The sequence below is a fragment of the Manis pentadactyla genome, chromosome 5 (assembly GCF_030020395.1).
Source record: "Manis pentadactyla isolate mManPen7 chromosome 5, mManPen7.hap1, whole genome shotgun sequence".
Classification (NCBI taxonomy): Eukaryota; Metazoa; Chordata; class Mammalia; order Pholidota; family Manidae; genus Manis; species Manis pentadactyla.
In genome coordinates this window covers 158,492,913-158,512,512 of record NC_080023.1, presented here as the reverse complement: position 1 = coordinate 158,512,512, position 19,600 = coordinate 158,492,913, and the positions used below count along the sequence as shown (strand labels likewise).

The window sequence follows — 19,600 nt, the reverse complement described above, 5'->3', positions numbered from 1 at the left end:
AGTCACAGAGCTTGAGCATGAGAGTTATGGCAGAAATACAAATACAAATCCCCTGAGCCCAACCCCGGGCTCCTTTCTAACCGGCTACTCAAGGGATTTAAAGTTACTACTCTCACAGACGAGCTCAACCACAGAAAATCACCCCCGCCCTCCACAGATTGGTTCACAGCACGGTTCTCCAACTCCATCCTCAGTGGTGACCTCCCCAGCCCAGCACATATCCTTTCATAGACCTGCATCTAAGAGAGAAAAGAGCTATTTCTCATGAACCTTGATAACCTGAGAATAATTTCTGTTTGGGGATATTTTGTTTGGCTACCAGAAAAGAATGTTCAACATCTTTCCAACCTCCTTCTTATGCTAATTACATCTCATCAGCATCTGGACACCCACAAGCAAAATCAATCTGACTATAAAAGCAAGCCTAAGACATTTTCTTACCATAAAAAAAACAAACAAGGAAGACTGCAACATGATTAAATACATAGAGCATTTCCCCAGCAACCTGCAGGCTGCTGTGTATAAAAATCACATCCAATATCACTGAGTCCAGGAAGGTGGACACTAATAAATATCCCACACATGTAATTGTATTCTTTATGAACAGTGAAATGTATACAAGTTTATGTTCAGTTTATCCTCTTTCACATTATGCCTACTGCTAGATGCCAACATGTCTAAAACATTCAAATATTCACACATTTAAAACAAATACCACTGGAAAGACATCTTTACTTCCCCTTCTACTATAACCAAATGAACTTAGATGCATTAGTCTTCAGTCCACACCTCATTTCCTTACCATCCTGAAATCCATTCATAATATTTAAGAGAGTCAACATCACCATCCAAGCACAGCTTACTTTTCCAAACTGCTATCACCTCTACAACCTAATCATGTAACCTGAAATCTGTGCTGCCTTCTAAAAATAGAATATAGCTTCCTAATTATATTAAAAGACTCACCCCTGACAAATACGCCCAAGACACAGTGAACAAAAACAGGTTACAAAATAGCATATACACCATTTATACAAAATTACATGTACATATATACGATCCCCATCCCAAAAACAGATGTTAAAATGGATGATGTTCACAATGTTTCTAGTAATTAACTCTGGGTGGTGAGATTGGGGGTGGTTTTTACTTTTTCTCCATCCTTTTTCATAGTGCTTGAATTTTCTACATTAGGTTATTTTAGTTATATTCAGAGAAAGCAATAAGACTCTTTTTAACAAGCATTCGCCTAAGACCCACCATGTCAAGAATCTTCTCTTGGCACAGAAAGAAAGCAAAAAGGAAGCTTACCAAGGCCTGTGCCCTGAACATTCTGACCAGTAGTTCTCAACACTAGCTGAACAACAGGCTCTGGAGCTTTTTAAAAATATAGATGCTCCGAGTCCCAGTCCTCAGAATTCCTGGAGGTGGGGCCCAAGCTTGTATATCTTTTTTTTTTTTAGATAATTATTTTTTATTGAAGGGTAGTTGACACACAGTATTACATTAGTTTCAGGTGTACAACACAGTGATTCAACATTTATATACATGAGAATTCTAGGTACCAGCTATCACCATACCAAGTTGTTACAATATTTTGACTATATTCCTTATGCTATACATTACATCCCGGTTACTTATTTATTTTACAATTGGAAGTGTGTATATATATATATATTTTTTTTGTGAGGGCATCTCTCATATTTATTGATCAAATGGTTGTTAACAACAATAAAATTCTGTATAGGGGGGTCAATGCTCAATGCACAATCATTAATCCACCCCAAGCCTAATTTTCGTCAGTCTCCGATCTTCTGAAGCATAACAAACAAGTTCTTACATGGAGAACAAATTCTTACATAGTGAATAAGTTACGTGGTGAACAGTACAAGGGCAGTCATCACAGAAGCTTTCGGTTTTGCTCATGCATTATGAACTATAAACAGTCAGTTCAAATATGAATATTCATTTGATTTTTATACTTGATTTATATGTGGATACCACATTTCTCTCTTTATTATTATTATTTTTAATAAAATGCTGAAGTGGTAGGTAGATACAAGATAAAGGTAGAAAACATAGTTTAGTGTTGTAAGAGAGCAAATGTAGATGATCAGGTGTGTGCCTGTAGACTATGTGTTAATCCAAGCTAGACCAGGGCAATAAAACATCCACGTATGCAGAAGATTTCTCTCAGAACGGGGGGGGGGGGGGGGGGGAGGTTCTAAGCCTCACCTCTGTTGATCCCCATTTTCTCACCTGATGGCCCCCCTGCGACTGTGCCTCTCTTAGGTTGTTCCTCCCTTGAGGAATCTTACCGTCTCTGGCTAACCAGTCATCTTCCGGGGCCATACAGGGAAATGTTAAGTTGGTAAGTGAGAGAGAAGCCTTATTGTTTGAAAAGGTTAGCTTTTTACTTCTTTGCATATTTATGCCCTGTGGCTTCTATGCCCAGCATTTGTCTTGAGGTGTCTTTACCACTTGGAAGAATTATGATACTCGGTAAATTCGATATGAGGCACGAATTCTATTTAAGGGTTGTAATTAGGAAGGAAGCCAAGCCTGTATATCTTGTCAAAGCTCTTCAAGTGATACTGATCTGTAAGGGTTGAAAACTACAGATTTGTATCTTATTCTCAAGAGGGAGCCAAGAGAGAGAGAAAACAGGCAAGAGTGCTGAGTAAGTGGGTAAGGAAAGGCAGGCAACTGCAAGGTAAGCAGATGGGGATGTTCAGGAATAGCAACTGAAGGCTGAGCTTCAGGTTGAGAAGCCACAAGGAGAGAGGAGGCTACCAGTGGGCAGATATGCTCTGAAGTTGGAGGCCAAGAAAAGGTGAACAAAATGTGGCAGGGCAAAATGTTTAGGATTGACAGAGTTGTTTATGCAGTACTGGGGGCAGGACTACTGATGACTTAAAGAAACTGAACAGGAAAAGACATCAAGCAGTTTAAATTAGCCCCAGTAAAGGTGAGCAACCTTGATTTATGATTAAAAGAAGAGGAACTCCGCACATGATTCAATTTTCGGCAGCCTGGAAAACTCCTAGGTTAAAATCCTAGGAAGGCCATGTACTAGCTGTGTGATCTTCGGAAAATGGTAACATCTCTATGCCTCGGTGTCCTCACCTATGAAACGTGCTTATAATACATGGCTCAGAGGGTTATTGTGAGGATTAGGTGGAATGAGATAATGAATGTAAGAGGCTATCAGAGTACTGAGAATTTTTAAAAGCCCCTAAATGGTAATATTAGGAAACACATCCCAGTAAAGGCTATGCGCTGAATTTTAATAAACCAGGACCCAGAGTTAATTACTGCCTAGCTCCTAAGTTATTTCTTCATTTTGGCACCACCTAAAAATGCTGGGGAAATACCTAAAAAGGTTTGGCTATTTCTCTATTGTTGTTTCTACCTTCCTGGTATTTGTTTTACTTCTATAAAGAAGATACATTGCATACTAACTATTTCTATAACATTTAATGAAGATTCTAAGTGAAAACTAACAGTCATATTGACAAAATAATAAACATACCATGGAAAATTCTATATTCAGAATAAGAATTCTGCTAACGCAGCCACTAAAGAATTAAGTTTCTACCTGGCCGAGAGAAAAACAAGAGAGATGAATGTTTCTCCATCCTCTCCACCCAGGCCTTCAATATCAAAACTATGCCAAATTAGCTGAAATAGTCAAAATAACTGAAATTAGTACCATACCTATGACCTATAAAAATCTGGGGGAGTTTGTTTTTAGTATAACATAATAAAATAAGTATAAGGACAGCAATAACTATTAACATTAATGAGGGCTTACCATGCACCAGGTACTGTCCTAAGCATCCTACATACATTTACTCAGTCAGTCCTTCGGAGTCTGATTTCTGCTTAACTATCCTAACCTGCTCTATGCTATTCTCACCAAGGGCTGGTGCCAGACTGGTCTCAAGAGGATACTCCTGGAAAGCTTAATAAAAATACAGATCCACCGACATTATGCAGACTGCTGGAATTGGAAACTGAGAATATGCCCCAGAGACATTTTAAACAAGATTCCAGATGATTCTGATAGGCAGCTAGGTTTAAGGCTCACTGCAGTAAGTCCCTCTCAACTTTTGTTTTTACACAAACTGCCTTTTGCACTTGACATTCCTTTACCTGGCTAACTCATACCTAAGGTTTGGCTCAAGGTGGAGCTGTTTCTAACCTCCACTTGTTCTCTCACCACCCAGGCTAGATCAGGATGGTGCCCCTGCTTCTTGCTCCCATGATGCCTCACCCTTTCTTCTACCTTTTTACCTTGTAATATAAATACAGGTTTCTATGTCTCCCTAGCTGAGGTATGTGCTTGTTCACCTTCCACTTACAACACCAAGCCTGGCACAAAGCAGGGGCTAGTGGTTTGTTTAATGAAGAATTAATGAAGCCTCACTGACCTACCTTTAGGGCTCTTGTGCACAGAAACAGGTCCTCTGTAAGAGTGTCAAACTGAACTAGAAGGTCTGGTATCGCATTCAAGATATGGTAATTTTAACAGGGCTAGTAGAATAATGAGGATTGCAATGGAGGGTGCCAGTTTAGAGGCCATGGATGGTAAGTAGTGGGGGTCCCATCTCTTTGGTGGTTCTTGTTATGACCCAGCATGCCCATGTACCGAATTCTGGTCCCAAACTGGGCTTAATGCCCATAAAAGCCAAAAACACAAAAACTGGGAGACACAGGAATGACTATCTTTGACAGGAGGCTGATATGCAGTACTACATTACCATTTATTAAAAACTGTCCACACGTAGTATGTATACGCTCACGATCATGATACTACTATGCAATATGCTTATGATCATTATTTTCCACACAACTCTTTGAGAAAGGTTTTATCAGGCTTGCTAATTGAAGAATTCAAGATCCAGAAAGAACATCTTGCCCAAGGTGACCAACTAGTTCGGTGGTAGAGCTAGAATTTAAGGCTGGGTCCGTCAGCCTACAATGACAGTCCTATGTCCCCTACTCTGTACTGCCTCTGGATACCAACCAGAAAACCACTGGAGCCACCCTGGTGTTGAAGAAGCTTTAGAGGCAGACCTAGGCTCAAATTCTGCTTTTGTCACTCACTTGCTAAAAGGTATTTGGTAATTAACAAACTCTCTGAGACTCATCTGTAAAAAGAAGATAGACATGTCTGATCCATAAAGCATGTTTACCTAAGCCCTGAGTACATTAGTACATGCCCAATAAATGGGAACTGGTCCTTAGCCTGTTTCCCTTCTCCTCCCTTCGAAAGAGAAGAACGGTTTCCTCTAAGACAGCAAATAAATCCTGTTTCACTGTCTTCATCATTGGCAAAAAACTGTTGTGCTCTACTTGGGAAAGGCCTGTGGGTAAATCTTTAATATGACTGGAACCAGTTAGCAAACCAGATGTGCAACACTCAAAATCATCCCCTCAAGCCTGATGAGAGGAACCCTAACACATTGCTTATTTCAGCATCCCTACATTCTGTCATTTGAGGTCAGGAATGAGACAAGCAGCTGGAGGGAGAGAAAAGGAATTGATCCAGAAACTCTTCAATTATAAGGTTTTCAAATAGCAACAGAAACAACAGCAAGACATTTCCATCCTTGTTTAACATAAAGCACCTGTTGGTACATGACTTAATGCTGTTCTTAAAATTAAATACCATTCATTCTTCACTTGTTCATTGTTCTGACCACTATTACTAACCATTTGTGATTTTCAAGCTTGGAGTATACAAAAGGGGCAAGACTCTTTGACTTCTCTGTTTATAGATAATATGGAGAAATGGGGACCTGGGGCTCCTTGGTATGTACTCTCTAGGGCAGGTTTTTGTCTTATATCCACATAAGACTGACATGTTTACAGTCTACCTCAGTGAATGAGAGATTTCAGAAGGGAAAGCATTTCTTTAGGTGCATACTTTTAAAATTACCAACAGAGTAGAATGAAGAGGAACACAAATGAGAAATCCATTTTTGTCCCAGCCACTAACGAAGCTGGCACTATGCTAAGCACTTGCTCTGTATTATTTCATTTAATCCTAACACACCACCTTTATGAGATAGTTTCCAATATTATCCCAATTTTATGACTGAGGAAATACAGACTCAGAGAGGTTAAACAATTTTCCCAAAGTCACACAGTACTAAATGACAGGACCAAAAACACCAACTCTTATCTTAATCCAAAGCCCATGTTCTTAGTTATCCATATCACATTAACTAGCTATACATGCCTTAGCGCCCACTGTTCCCTCTATCATTCCCCTCCCTGGAATAAGAATGGAATACTATTTTACTATTTATTTTCCAAGGAACCCTCAAATGCCATCTCTTCTCTTAAGCCTTCCCAGAATCTCTAGAATATGCCACCCTCTGGGCTTCCATAACCTCTAGTATAACATTTATTAGTATGCTATGGATTCTGGGGTCAGAATTCATATTTTAAATCATTAAAATAATGATTCATAATAAACAAAACATTTACCAAACCTCCCACATTGTTAGACTCGCATAAGTCATCTCATAATAATAACCCTCACAATTACCCAAGAAGGTAGGTATTAATCCTATTCTTACAGATGAATAAACAATATGATTAAACACTTCTATGAGACAGATATTCAGTGGCCTTATGGGGCTACCAAAAACTGGTTAACATGGCAAAGAATCCTTTGAATTCCACAATGTTCTTAAAAATTGGTATATGTCTTGATCTTGATTATAGATAGTGCACAGAACATTGGTATTAAATAAACTCATTTGTTCATTCAACCAATATTTACCAAGCGCATACCATGCACAGAGCACTGTGATAGGCACTAGAAATACCTAACCAAAATGTCACCAAGTCATTTTGCCATTTGCTCCTAATAACTCATGTAATTTGAAAGGATAAGTAAGAGACCCTGTCACCATGATGACTTGCCCTGGGTCACAGCACCGAGATTAGAATCAAGGTCTTCTGAGAAAGAACTTTTGATTTCCCTAGCAACCCAGGAAGAGCGGGCCAGTTTGGACCTAGAAGAGCAAATACCAATGGCATGACTAGGAAATGAGTGAGATTTGTGACCTGAAGCTGAGGGTCTAAGTTTTAGTTTTGCCATTTACCCTTTGTATAACTTGAAGTTATGATTTCCTTGAAGTCATGATTTCCTTGAGTCTTACAAGGTCCCCATCTTCAGAATGAGAAATAATGCCAACCTTGTGGGGTAGTTTTAAGGCTCAAATATGATCAGATGTGTGAAGACATTTCTATAGAGGCTGAATACCCATACCAAGACATGAACTAATAGGCTGAAGTTCCTGTGCCCTTTGTGGTAGCTTGTGTCATCATCTTCCTCCCACCTGAGGTACCTTCCTCTCCAGGCAGGCCTGTTCCCTGGTTTCCTTTACTAATTAAGTACTCTTGTTTAGTATTTCTTTGTACTTGCTAATATGGATTTTTGGCAAATATTTGTAAAACTGCTTTTTCCCCTATGTCTATTTCCCCCCTTCCTTAAACTGTAAATGTGTTGAGTGCTGGGAGTGTCTCTCTCATTTGGGTGGTGGTATGCAGCATGGACTTAGTACAGACCTGGGAGACTAAAGCAGAGATTTATTAAGGCTACAGTGATAAGGAGAGGAAAAGAGGGCAAAGTCAGTGACAATGGAGAAGACTAATTCAAGAGATTTTGATAAAGTAGAATTTTTCGGACTTATGTTCAATTTCACGTGGGGAATATTGGAGTTAAGCATGTTGCGTTGATTTCTGCCTTGGGTGGTGCAGTAGAGGATGGTACCACTTACCAGGATAGGAAGAGCAGAAGAGACTTGGGCAGTGAAGGAATGAGCATGGTTTTGAACAAGTTGAGTATCTGGTGGAGTTTGCTGGTTAATTGGCTGTGCTGACTCGAGCTTGGGAGAGAGACAAGGTTGAAGATTTGGGAATCAATGGCAAAGAGATGGAGGTTAAATCCACAGGTTGTAGATGAGGTCAAGGTGAGTATGAGGAGTTAGGAACAAGAACTGGGAGAAGACACCGTCACTGTGTGATGAAATAAGCCCTTAAGGATCAGGAGGAAGAAGAAGCTAGAAAACAGAACAATGGGAAAGAGCAGCCTTCCCTAGCACAGTCATTCTATTTTGTTCCTGTCACATACTAGGTTTTTGCTAAATTTTGAACAGAGCAGAAGGCTCAATAAAAGCTGGCCCCAAACAATGCCATATCATTATCACAGCCTACCACGGAGACACTAAAAATGTTTCCTTTTTGCCTATGCTGGCCAAACTCCCTTTTTTTTTTCTGACTGCAGGAAGGTTTTGCCATTTCCCTCTTCTTATTCTAGTAGATGGCTGGAGCCCTGGTCGTCTTCACTTCCTTGCTGTTAAAGAGTCCAAGAAGCACCAGGCAACTACATGCTTCCTGACATGTGGAGTCCACCAGAACCACAATTCTTTACAGATGGCAGAAAAGCATTCTTTAAAACACTGACCTGTTATCAACTGCTGTCACTGTGGAAGAGGTACAATTTGTACATGTGCCTAACTTGCACACCACATACCTAAACACTGCTCGGTATCTCACCCCCTTAAAACTCCTAACAGCCTCCAGGGGAACCATGTTAAAACAGAGCAATTAACTAGAACTGCTACAAACTCAATAACTCACATACTTAATGAAGCAAACAAGGAAAATTGGACCTATTTTAATAAGAATTTTTAAAAGAGACAAGAAGTAAAGGTCAAAAGCCATTTCTGGGTTCAGCTCTTTTCTTCTTTCCTCCTATTCTGAGGCAGTTTAGCACAAAGGAGACAATATATATACTGTGCTATTCTTTATAAAACCAAGGAGGCAGCCAATCATGCTATTGCACCCAAGGGCAAATCTTTTCTTTCCAACCCATCCCCCAAGCTAAGTGCCTCCCCTGATCTATTTCTGAAGGTTTTATTATGCAAACCTAAATGGATTCCAATTACAATAATTCTTTTCCTTCTCCACCCAACTCACAAAAGAGGAACTAAATTACCAGCAATTCTAGGTTATAAGGGTGGTTTTTGCTCCTACCCTCTCTATAGGGTCACCTTAATCTAGAGATTCTCCTCTTTCAACCCCTTTTGTTGGCTCTGGGAACACAGCTGTTTTATGCCACCCCACTATTTAACATATCATGACTCCTGACATCAAGAATGAGTTTACCCATTCTCACGCAGCTGTCATGCAGCAAACACACCACGTCCCAGTCCTAACCCAGGGGAGGTGTGTGCAATCTTTCTGCCTGGCTTCCCAGTGACCTCTCAGAAGGGTGTGTATGTGTGACAAAGGCTAGGGTGGGCAGAACTGGAGACAGGTTTGGTAGAGGAGAGAATTTAAGTGCCTCCTCTATTTTGGGGTCTATGTTAAGTTGGCATATGTCATCTCACCTGACCCTCACTCACAACTACCCTATGTGGCAGACCTAGTATTTTACTGATGGGGCAACTAAGGCTCAGAGAATTTAGGAATTTGCCCAAGATCACATGGTTGATAAGCAGTGGATCCATCTGTACCACATCGGGCTTTACTGCTACTACAGGAGTTTGGGGAAGGTCCTGAGAGGTGACAGGGGCTGAGACTGTACCAGAGTGAACTTCAAGCAGCTAACCGTACGTGACAAGCCCCTGAGGTTTGACAAGAAGGAAAGAGAAGAGAGAAGAGTGCAGGGGATCCTTCCGGAGGTTCTGGGCTGGCAAGCTGGTTCACAGCACACGGTGCTTAATAAGGGAGGCATCAGATTGCCAAAAGAAGCCTATCACGGGGTGATCTCACCCATAAGGCAGCTGTATCCAGAGCACAGCTCTTAAGGGCATGGCTACAAAGGGGAGGCTTCTACCATAATTTCTAAGCCCATGAGACAAAGTAGAACTTAGAGCTAGTAACCCACTTGTTTTTGCTTCCAAACAAGCTGAGTGAAAGACCATTCACTCCACGTGTAAGACTGACAGTCACCAACCTGAACTGAAGTCAGCTATATTGAATTCACCCTTGCAGGGTTCTATGGAGAGCCCCAAATCCATGTGTGTTAGGCTGGAGGAAGGAAAAACAAGGACATGCAAACAGAACAGAGAGATACCATAAAAGGAGAACAGACCAGACCCCAAGGTCCGTGCCTTATATGGAAAGGGGACAGCCCTTCCTGAATTCCATCCTTCTGATGTGCCAACTAAGACCTGGATGTCAGTCTCCTCCCTCTTGGAAGGAAAAAAGTTTCTAGTTGCCTATTATGTCACCTTTAGCCAATCATACCTCTCCACGCCCCCTAGGATAGCTTGCCCACTCCTCCCCCTCCTAACCCCTTATAAGCCCCCACCTCCCTGACCAGGTGTGACTTCTCTGGCCTGTGATAGCCAGACCGCAGAACATCACCCGGGAATTTGCATTCAAATAAACTACCTGGCCCCTTGTTGCCTCTCTTTGCCTGCTTATTTCAGCTAGAATTTATCTTACAATGTGTATCCTCAATGAGCAGTCTCTTAGGGAAATGGCTGTTCATTCATACAGTCAGTAAACATGTACTATGCATCCACCATATGCCAAGCACTGGGCTAGGCCCCAGGACCCAGAGGTGACAATGCCACTGGTTTCATAATCTTAATCTTGCTATGAAGGCAGAGTCTTGGGACCAAGAGTCAATTTAACAGGAGGCTCTATTGTAATCTAGGGGCTCATGATATGCTTCTTTAAGAAGGTGATATAAAAACTACAGACCTGCAGGATAACTAAAAAGTAGCCACCTAGCCAGGTTAGAGAAAATTGGTGCAGATAGATCAAGAGCATGGTAGAAGTCTGGAGGTAGAAATGAGCTAGGTATATCTGCAAATACTCTGATGGTCTGAGGCTACTGTGCTCTAGCTTACCACACGAACCTGGTCCACCTGCATCAGAAGGGTTACACATTGAGAGGAACCCAGAGGAAAAGACAGGACAAAGAAATCTTGCACAACATTTCTTCCCTGCTTCAGCTCCTTCTCACCCTATCATTCATGACCTGAGGGTCAGTTTGCCAGGAGCAGCAGTAACTAGCATCGGGGAGGAAGCCCAGGGCTGTTTTCTCAAAGGGGTTCACTTCTCTCTGGGTGCTGGTATATTCAGAATGCACAGCTCATCCTCACCAGCCATTATAGTCCAAACCTGCCTTCTAGGAGCTGTCTTACCAAGTCATTGACCTCACTAATATAATGTTACCGAATACCGATAGCATACTCTAAAGCAAGTGTACTGTTACCAGCATGCCACCGGGCACGTTTTTCAGAAGGAAAATTGGTGCTCACTGAATCTGTCACTTTCCCCTTCTCAGTAACATGCTATGGGGGTAAATGGAAGCTTTCACCCAGGATTTCCTGCAATGGGCCATGGCAGAGCCACAGCCGGGTCAAGGGGTGGACAGAAAATGGCCATTCTCTTCTCCTCTCTGTTCCCGGTATGTGAGTGGTCTGGTGCCCACCAGTCATCAGGGACTCACCCTTAGAGTTCCTCTCAGAAAGGGTGGGCAGGGAAAGCGAGTATGCCAGGGGAAGCTGGGTGAGAGGGGGCAGAAAGCGCCAAGCAAGAGACTGAGCTGTGAGCAATAAAACACTTTCTCCCAACCTGCCCTTACCCTTGTCCTCCTTCAGTTTCAGTGGATTCATCGGAAACTTGCCTCAGGCAGGGAACCCCCTTTCCCCCAGAGCTACACATGCACAGAGAGCAAAGGCCATTGAAGAGCTTTGATTTCTTTAGCTACGCTCAAGATGCAACATCAAGTCTCTGAATAGAACCCAGAAGGTCCTCCACAACACAGTCCCTGAGGAGCTTCCTGGATTATAGGAAAAATCCTTGACAAGAGTCTGTGCCTCAGAATCCTAAGGTATAGATTTCAGAGCTTCTAGTTCACTAGTCTAGTTTCCTTATTTTATAGACCAGGAAGGAAAATGTAATCTCCCAGAGAAGTTAAGGAAAGAGTGTAACGTTACACTTCTAGCTGGCTGCAGAACCACAGCTTGGTTCCTTTCTTAGCAGATTTCTTTATCTAAAAAAAAAGGATACCACCATCTACCTCAAAAGGCCTCAGGAAGATAGCCTATAACACAGCAGTGCTAGGAATATGGTAGGTTTTCAATGAATGGTGACTGTCTCCAAAATTTTTATCTCCTAGATCTCTAAGACCACCCATTCCCTTTCCCGTGGCTTCATTTTGCTGAATTTCCACTAAGGAATGAGAAAAGACCAGCAGTGGGGTTAACGTGTACAGCTGGTGTTTGGTCAATATCTGATTTGAGGTGACCTGAACTCTCTGCTTTCAGATCTCTAGTGCACAGTTCCTTGCACTGCCAGTTCCTCCCTGCCAGTCTTTCTGCTGTCTCTGGCGTGCTCATTTGATCAGAGATGTTATCATTGGAAGCAACCACTGAAGACAGATCACATCATCTTGCCTTTAGCCACTCCAACTTATAAGAGACTAAACCCAAGTCAATTTGAAAAGGGATAGACAGGAACTCTCAAACTTTTATCTAGGAGGGTGAGGAATGCAAAAGATCCTGCAAATACCTACACTACCAAACACTGACAAAATAACTACCCAAACCATGGGACCAATGTTAACTTTTGACTGACAGGACAACAAATTAGTCAGTCAGCCCAGGTTCTTGTCTCTCACACATACCAGCTCCTCGCCCCACTTTTTGCCCACTCCCTACACTAAAAAGTCATCCAACCATGTAAATTTCCTGGTACAATTGTCTGTTAGCTTCCAGAACTGTCAATGCCCATAAATCTCTGGGCTTCTAGATTACACTGCAGCTGTTTACAGGGGTAGGGATGCAGCAGGCCACTAGACAACAGCAGGAGGAGATTGGCCTAGCAGTAACTACTCTGGTTACAGCACTGCAATTCATGGCAGCATTTTGCAGGGAGTGTGCACCATCAGGGAGGAGAAACATAAAAAGGGGAACCTGGGCTGTAAATAGTTTATTTCGGCAATTCCTGATATTGGCTGAATCATACTTTAGAACAGAAATACATGAAAGCACCACTTTAGAGGTGACATGTGCTGCCACCTCATTACTCTTTTCAAAAGGGTCTTCCATCAGAGAGACACCTTGCTACAAATTACAGCGAAGAAAACAAAACCCTCACGCAGAGACTTATTAACAGTCTGGAAAGGGAACCACTAGGATTCAGGCAAACAGAGAACCAGTGCAACAAAGGCCATCAGTGATCCGGGATCTCTAGTTGCTTTTCCATGCATGGAATATAAGATAGAAAAGAAAAAAGAAGCACTCTTCTGCCTAAGAGTCTACTCCTCAGCCGTGTCAGAGTTTTTCAAAGTAGCTCTCATTTCCCCCATTTCTTCAAATGCACCTAAATTAGGCCGACTTTTCCAGTGAACCCTACCTTCATGTTCCTTCTCAGTGGTTCCCACTTTCTTTATCTTTCTGGGAGACTTCATGAAGAGGGGAAAGATGGTTCGTAAGCCAAGAATGTCAACAAACTTATGGCAATTGTCTGTGCCCTCGGGTCCAATCATGGCATGATCCAGCACCTTCAGGGCACTGCTCCGGGAGATCTTCTTCTCTCTGGGACAAAAGAGGTTTCATAGAAGACATATCATGGGGATGTTCTAGTCTTTAAAAAAAAACAACCTGTACTTCCTGCACTACTCATTGTAATGGAAAAATAAACAAAATGAACATCCACCAATGAGAAAATTATCGCATTATGGTATATCTACATGGAATATTACATACTGTTAACAATTAAAGTCTGTAATAGAATGAACAATTGTTATGGTCAGAATGATGAGCACAATTCAATTATTCTTGAATATCAATAACAATCAATTCTTTATGAAGCATTACCCCAATTAAGTGAAAAATATGCATTAAAAAGGACTGAAAAAGTATTAAAATGCTAACAGATTATTTCAGAGTAGTGGGAATATGGATCGTCTATTATTCCTTTTTCTTTTTAACAGTTTTATCAAGACATAATTCACACACCACACACAATTTACCTATTTAAAATGTACAGTTCAACAGATTTCTGTGTACTCACAAGTACATGCAGTCACCCCTAGAGTCAATTACAGAACATTCCCTACCCATTAGTTTTCTTCCTCTTCCCCTCCCAGACCCTAAGCAACTGCTGGTCTACTTTCCATGGATTTGCCAATTCCGGACATTTGAAGTAGATGGTATCATACAACATGCGGTCTTTTGTGACTGGCTTCTTTCACCTAGCATGATGTTTCCAAGGTCACCCATGCTGCAGCATGTCATTACTGGTACTTCATTTTTTAATGATGGCTGAATAATAGTCCCTTATATAGATATACCACCATTTGTCTATCCATTTAAAACTGGGAAGCCTATATTGTTCTTTTTCAAGACTGCCTGTCTATCTTAGGTCCCTTGTAATTCTATACGAATCTTAGGACCAGTGTGCCAACTTCTACAATGCGGTCAGCTGGAATTCCAATCCGGATTATGCTGACTCTGTAGGTCACTCTGGGGAGTGTTGCCACCTTAACAATATTAAGTCTTCTGATTCATGAAAAGGGAATGTTTTCCCATCTATCAGATCTTCTTTAACTTTTTTTCAATGAGGTTTTATAGTTTCCAGAGTATAAATTTTGCACTTTTGTTAAAACTTATTCCTAGGTATTTTATTATTGATGCTATTATAAATGGAATTGTTTTCTCAGTTTAATTTTTGGATTGTTCATTCCAAGTACACTGAAATACAATTGATTGTTGCATATTAATCTATATCCTACAAACTTGCTGAACTTATTAGTTCTAATAATTTTTTGGTAGACTCCGTAGGATTTTATGTATGTAAGATCATGTAATTTGCAAATAGAGATAGTTTTACTTCTTCCTTTTCAATATGGATCCCTTTTAATTTTGTTTCATTGCCTAACTGCTCTGGCTACAACCTCCTGTACAATACTGAAGAGAAGTGGTGAAACTGGACATCCTTGTCTGGTAGCTATCTTAAGGGGGAAGCATCCAGTCTTCATCACTATGTATGATGTTAGCTGTGAATATTTGTAGGTGCTTTATATAAAATGTTGAAGAAATTTCCTTCTATTCCTAATTCAAGTATTTCTATCATGAAAAATTGCATTTTGTCAAATGCTTTCTGCATCTTATTATTCCTGTTTCTACTCATCAGTATCTTTCATTTTTCCTTAATGAATATACAGTATTTTTTAGATTTAGAAAAAATAAACTATTTTCAAAAAAATTAAAGTGATTTCCCCCTGTGAATCCAAAGGTCATAGAACAATCCTGTCACTGGCTACTGCTCTTGAACACACTTTAAGAAGTATAGTCTTCTATATTCTATAACCTTACATTGCTTTCTTTAACACTCTATGAGGTAGAGAGGTGCAAGTCAGTCGGATCATCTTAGTAGAGCTGGCAAATCAACCAAGCCAATATGAATTTTTTTTAATGATTATTTTTAAGACTATGGACAATTTAATCATATTTCTAGGGTGTCAAGAAGCCCATGGAGATGAGGAGACTAAAGATAAAAAAGGGGAGAATTAATAGATGGAGCAAGGTGACTGGTCAGGCAAGGGGAAGCAAGTTTCATCAGAAAGCTGGTAATAACACAACCCAAAGCCCTTTACCCAATTTTTCACCTGAGAGCCAGAGAAAAGGAATTGGAAATAATGTCCCTTTAGGTAGTCTTTGGTAGAGGAAACATTATTAAAACACCTCTCTCTTAAAGTGCTAATAATGACAGAGCATGCTATCCTGGGTCAGACTAGCCAGCAAAGATTGAATGGAGGAAAGGAGTAAGTAAAAAGCTTTCTGACAGTACCCCTTAGTGCCAGACCAGCCTGCTTTACCTGAGATTGTTCCATGTTTAGCATTAAAAACACCACATCCTGAGAAATCCCTCAGTTCTTGGCACACCAAGACAACTGAGTATCTTATTTGGTGCCAAAAGATCAGGGATGTACTGTTGACTCTTAACAAAATGGGTTTGAATTCTGTGGATCCACTTATACATAAATTATTTTCAATAAATATACTGGAAAATTTTTTGGATATTTGGAGCAATTTGAAAAACATTTTTTCTGTAGCTTACTTTATTGAAGAGTACAGTATATAATACATGTAACATACAAAATTTGTGTTAATTGGCTGTTTATGTTATTGGGAAGGCTTCTGGTCAACAGGAGGCTATTTATAGTTAAATTTTTGGGGAGTCGAAGTTATGCACAGATCCTGAACTGCATGGGGGGTTCATGCCCCTGATACCTGTGTGGTTCAAGGGTCAACAGTGCTGTGAATGTTCCTACCTTTATCACCCTCGCTATGGGATTAGTCAAAACAATCCATAGATACAAATGACACTGAACCCCACTACTGAGTATAAAAGAAAAAGAAAGTCTGAGCACGTGCTACACCAGCTACTAGGAATTATAAGCTCCTTGTCTTTAAGCAATTTAAGGACAGGTAAATAAAAATAAGTTCAAAAATCTGAAGCAATGGAAATTCAGCCCAAGGAGGTGAGAGGTGGAGATAATTAATTTTATCTAGGAGAAGTCACTAAAGGTGTCAAATGAAGGTGACATCTGAACTAAGTCTGAAGAATGAGTATTTGCCAGGCAGATATGGGCGAGCAATGACAGCAGTGGTAGTGTTAGGTAAACAGCATGTGCAATGTCTGGGAGGCCTGTAAAAGCATGTCACCTGGGGGAAGTACAGGTAGTTATGAATGGCCAGTGGTGGAAGATGACTGGGAACCTGGGCTCCATGTCATAGATGCTGATGGATACACTGTAGAAAGCTTAATTTGGCAGCAGTATGATGAAGGGACTATAGTGACAGAGCTTGGGGGCAAGCAAGACAGACCATGGAAAAAGTATAAGTGAAAAATGACAGAGAGTTCTGAGTGCTCTAGTGGAATGAAAAGGGCATATTACTAAGACATGAAATCTTAAATATCAGGAGCAGAGTAAAGAAGGTTCCAAATTCAGCAGGAAAGGGTTTTCTTTAACAAAATGAAATTCCAATAGGAAACTAGACAAATAATATATTTCTTTTCATTGCAGCTGGACGTTAGCATCTAATTTAAAAAGGTTATGAGTAGGGCAGACAATCATGTGAGCAGAAATTAGGAAACAGATTTACAATATCCTCAATAGTCACTCAGGAAAAGGCTTCTTGAAATGAGTAACAGTCATGTAAGCTGGGCACATTCAGTTACCATCTGGCATACATTCAAACTATTTCACAAATAACAGAATTGTTTGAAATGTTAAATGTAGAGGACTCTGTTTTAGCCAAGTCTCTCTCTTTCATTTTCTTGCCTAAGCAAAATCAACAAACAAAAGATTTTACAAGTAAAACCTTCTTCACACAGGCAGTGTGAGACATCTTTAAAGGGGGCAGTAATTGTATATTGATCACTATTTAGGCAAACTACATGGAGGTGAAGTTTGAAATATTCATTGGCCTTAAGTTCAGGCTTTTAGCAATCAATAGCTGTTTGGCCTTTCTTGGGTTGGCTTTATTTGAAATATTTATTCTACTGGAGGACAAGTAGTTTATCTTAGTCTTGTCTGGGTTCATCAGGTTGCCATTCATGCCAGGACCAATGTGAACACTAGCCTCTATAAAAGTAGGTGGTTGTGGGAAATGACTGAGAGTCATCCACTGCTCCTTATTCTGCCAAAGTGAACCTTCTGATGAGGAGGAGAAATGGTGAAAGTCTCTTGTTGTTTCAGTTAGCTTATTCTTCTTAATAATATAAAATCTTTTACAATGAACATACATTCTGAGTATAATTTTTTTCCATTCATTTGTTCTTTCATCTAATATTAGCAAGGTACCTAAAAGGTGCCAGATATTAAATCGAGGATGTAAAGGCAGGCACAGCTCATGCTTCTGAGGAGTTCAGTTCACAATACAAATATGCAGACAGTGGGTGTACTAAGAAAAGCCAAGTACTACAGTGGAGGTTTTGTGAGTCAAGGAGGCCTCACAAAGGAGAGGATGCCTGAACCAAGCTTCACTCTATGTCTTTCCATCAAAAAGGGAGAGGGTGTTTCAAGCAGAAGGAAACAACAGTACATGCAGAGACATGAGTAAGCATGGATCCGTCAGGGAGTGGTGCACAGTACTGCTAGAATATAAAGAGCAGGAGGGGCATCAGCAAAACATGAAGGCTGCTGATTCTGTATAGGAAGGCTACACCTTCCACAGTGGGTTAGACAGTACTGGCGTAATGGAAGCAGAACAAAGACAGAAAATGTATTAGAGGCAGAGAGCTTGGCAAAAAAGGCAAAGTGAAAGACTAGGAGTGACATTTGTGGAGTATAACAATGAAGCAAAACTGAAGGAATAAAATGGCAGCAGACTCAGAGACTCCAAGAATGAACTAGTGGTTACCAAAGGGGAGGGCTGTGGGAGGGCAGGTGGGGAGGGAGGGAGAAGGGGACTGAGGGGTATTATGTTTTGTACACATGGTGTGGGGGATCATGGGGAGAACAGTGTAGCATAGAGAAGGGACATAGTGGATCTCTGGCAACCTGCTGCACTGATGGACAGCGACTGCATTGGGGTATGGGTGGGGACTTGACAATATGGGTAAATGTAGTAACCACATTGTTTTTTCATGTGAAACCTTCATAAGAGTGTATATCAATCATACCTTAATAAAAAATTAAAACAAAACAAAGAAAGACTAGGAGTGAAAAGGGTTGAGTTCAGACTGAACCTGAGGTGGCTGTGAGACACAGCAGTGATGTGCACTTAGCCTTATGGGTCTGCAGTCCAGAACTGATGTTAAAAATAGGGAGAAATTTAAAAGAATCATTAAATCTCTGGCTAACACTTGAACCAACAGTGTGATTAAGACAACGCTGAAAGGCTCTAGGAAGTATGCAGAAAAGAAAGATGGAACACTGCAGGAAACTTACTTGAAGAACAAGTGTTAAGAGGTAATGTCTAGTCCCTTTCTGGCCAAGAGAGACTGAGGAATTAAAAAGAGGGTGACAGTCATTCTTTAAGAGATACTGTGAATTATAAACTAATCCTGGAAAGAAACTTGGATAATACTATTTTTGTTTGTTTTACAATGTATGTGATAAAATTCACTTCCTTTTAAAAGCTCTCCAAATATAAAATCACTTTCCAGGATCCAGAATTTCAATGAATAGATAGTGAGATCAATAAGACTAAGTTCATAGCTACTCTCAACTATAGTGCCAAAGAACACTGGTGCTCTGGGAGATGCTAAGAGATATTCCACACAGAAATAGAATAATTGTGGTCTTCTATGTTGTTAAGCAGAATATTTTCAATTTTATATTTCTATTCCCACCCATTTTTCATAAACTACTGGTACCAACCACTGCTTGACTGCCTGTGCCAGAAAACAAAACAAATACATAGAAAACATAAGTTTCTTTTTCTAGCACTATAGTGGGCTCAATATGCACAGAAACCACTCACAACATGGCTGAGCTAGCTATAAAGTAAGACCAACAATCAGTGGCCAAAAATCCAGGACTCTAGAGAGAATAGGCTGGCAAACTTTAGGTAAAAGGGCCAGACAGAAAATATTTTAT

At 40.6% G+C, this 19,600-nt stretch overlaps 1 protein-coding gene across 1 annotated transcript in view; it reads right to left on the bottom strand.

Annotated features, from left to right (window-relative positions):
- The window catches only part of CTNNBL1 (catenin beta like 1), a 178,572-nt gene that overhangs the window by 49,055 nt on the left and 109,917 nt on the right, over positions 1-19,600 (bottom strand). The window contains exon 11 of the mRNA XM_036902319.2: positions 13,402-13,583. Coding sequence (XP_036758214.2) covers positions 13,402-13,583 — 182 coding nt within the window. The remainder of the gene's footprint in view (positions 1-13,401; positions 13,584-19,600) is intronic.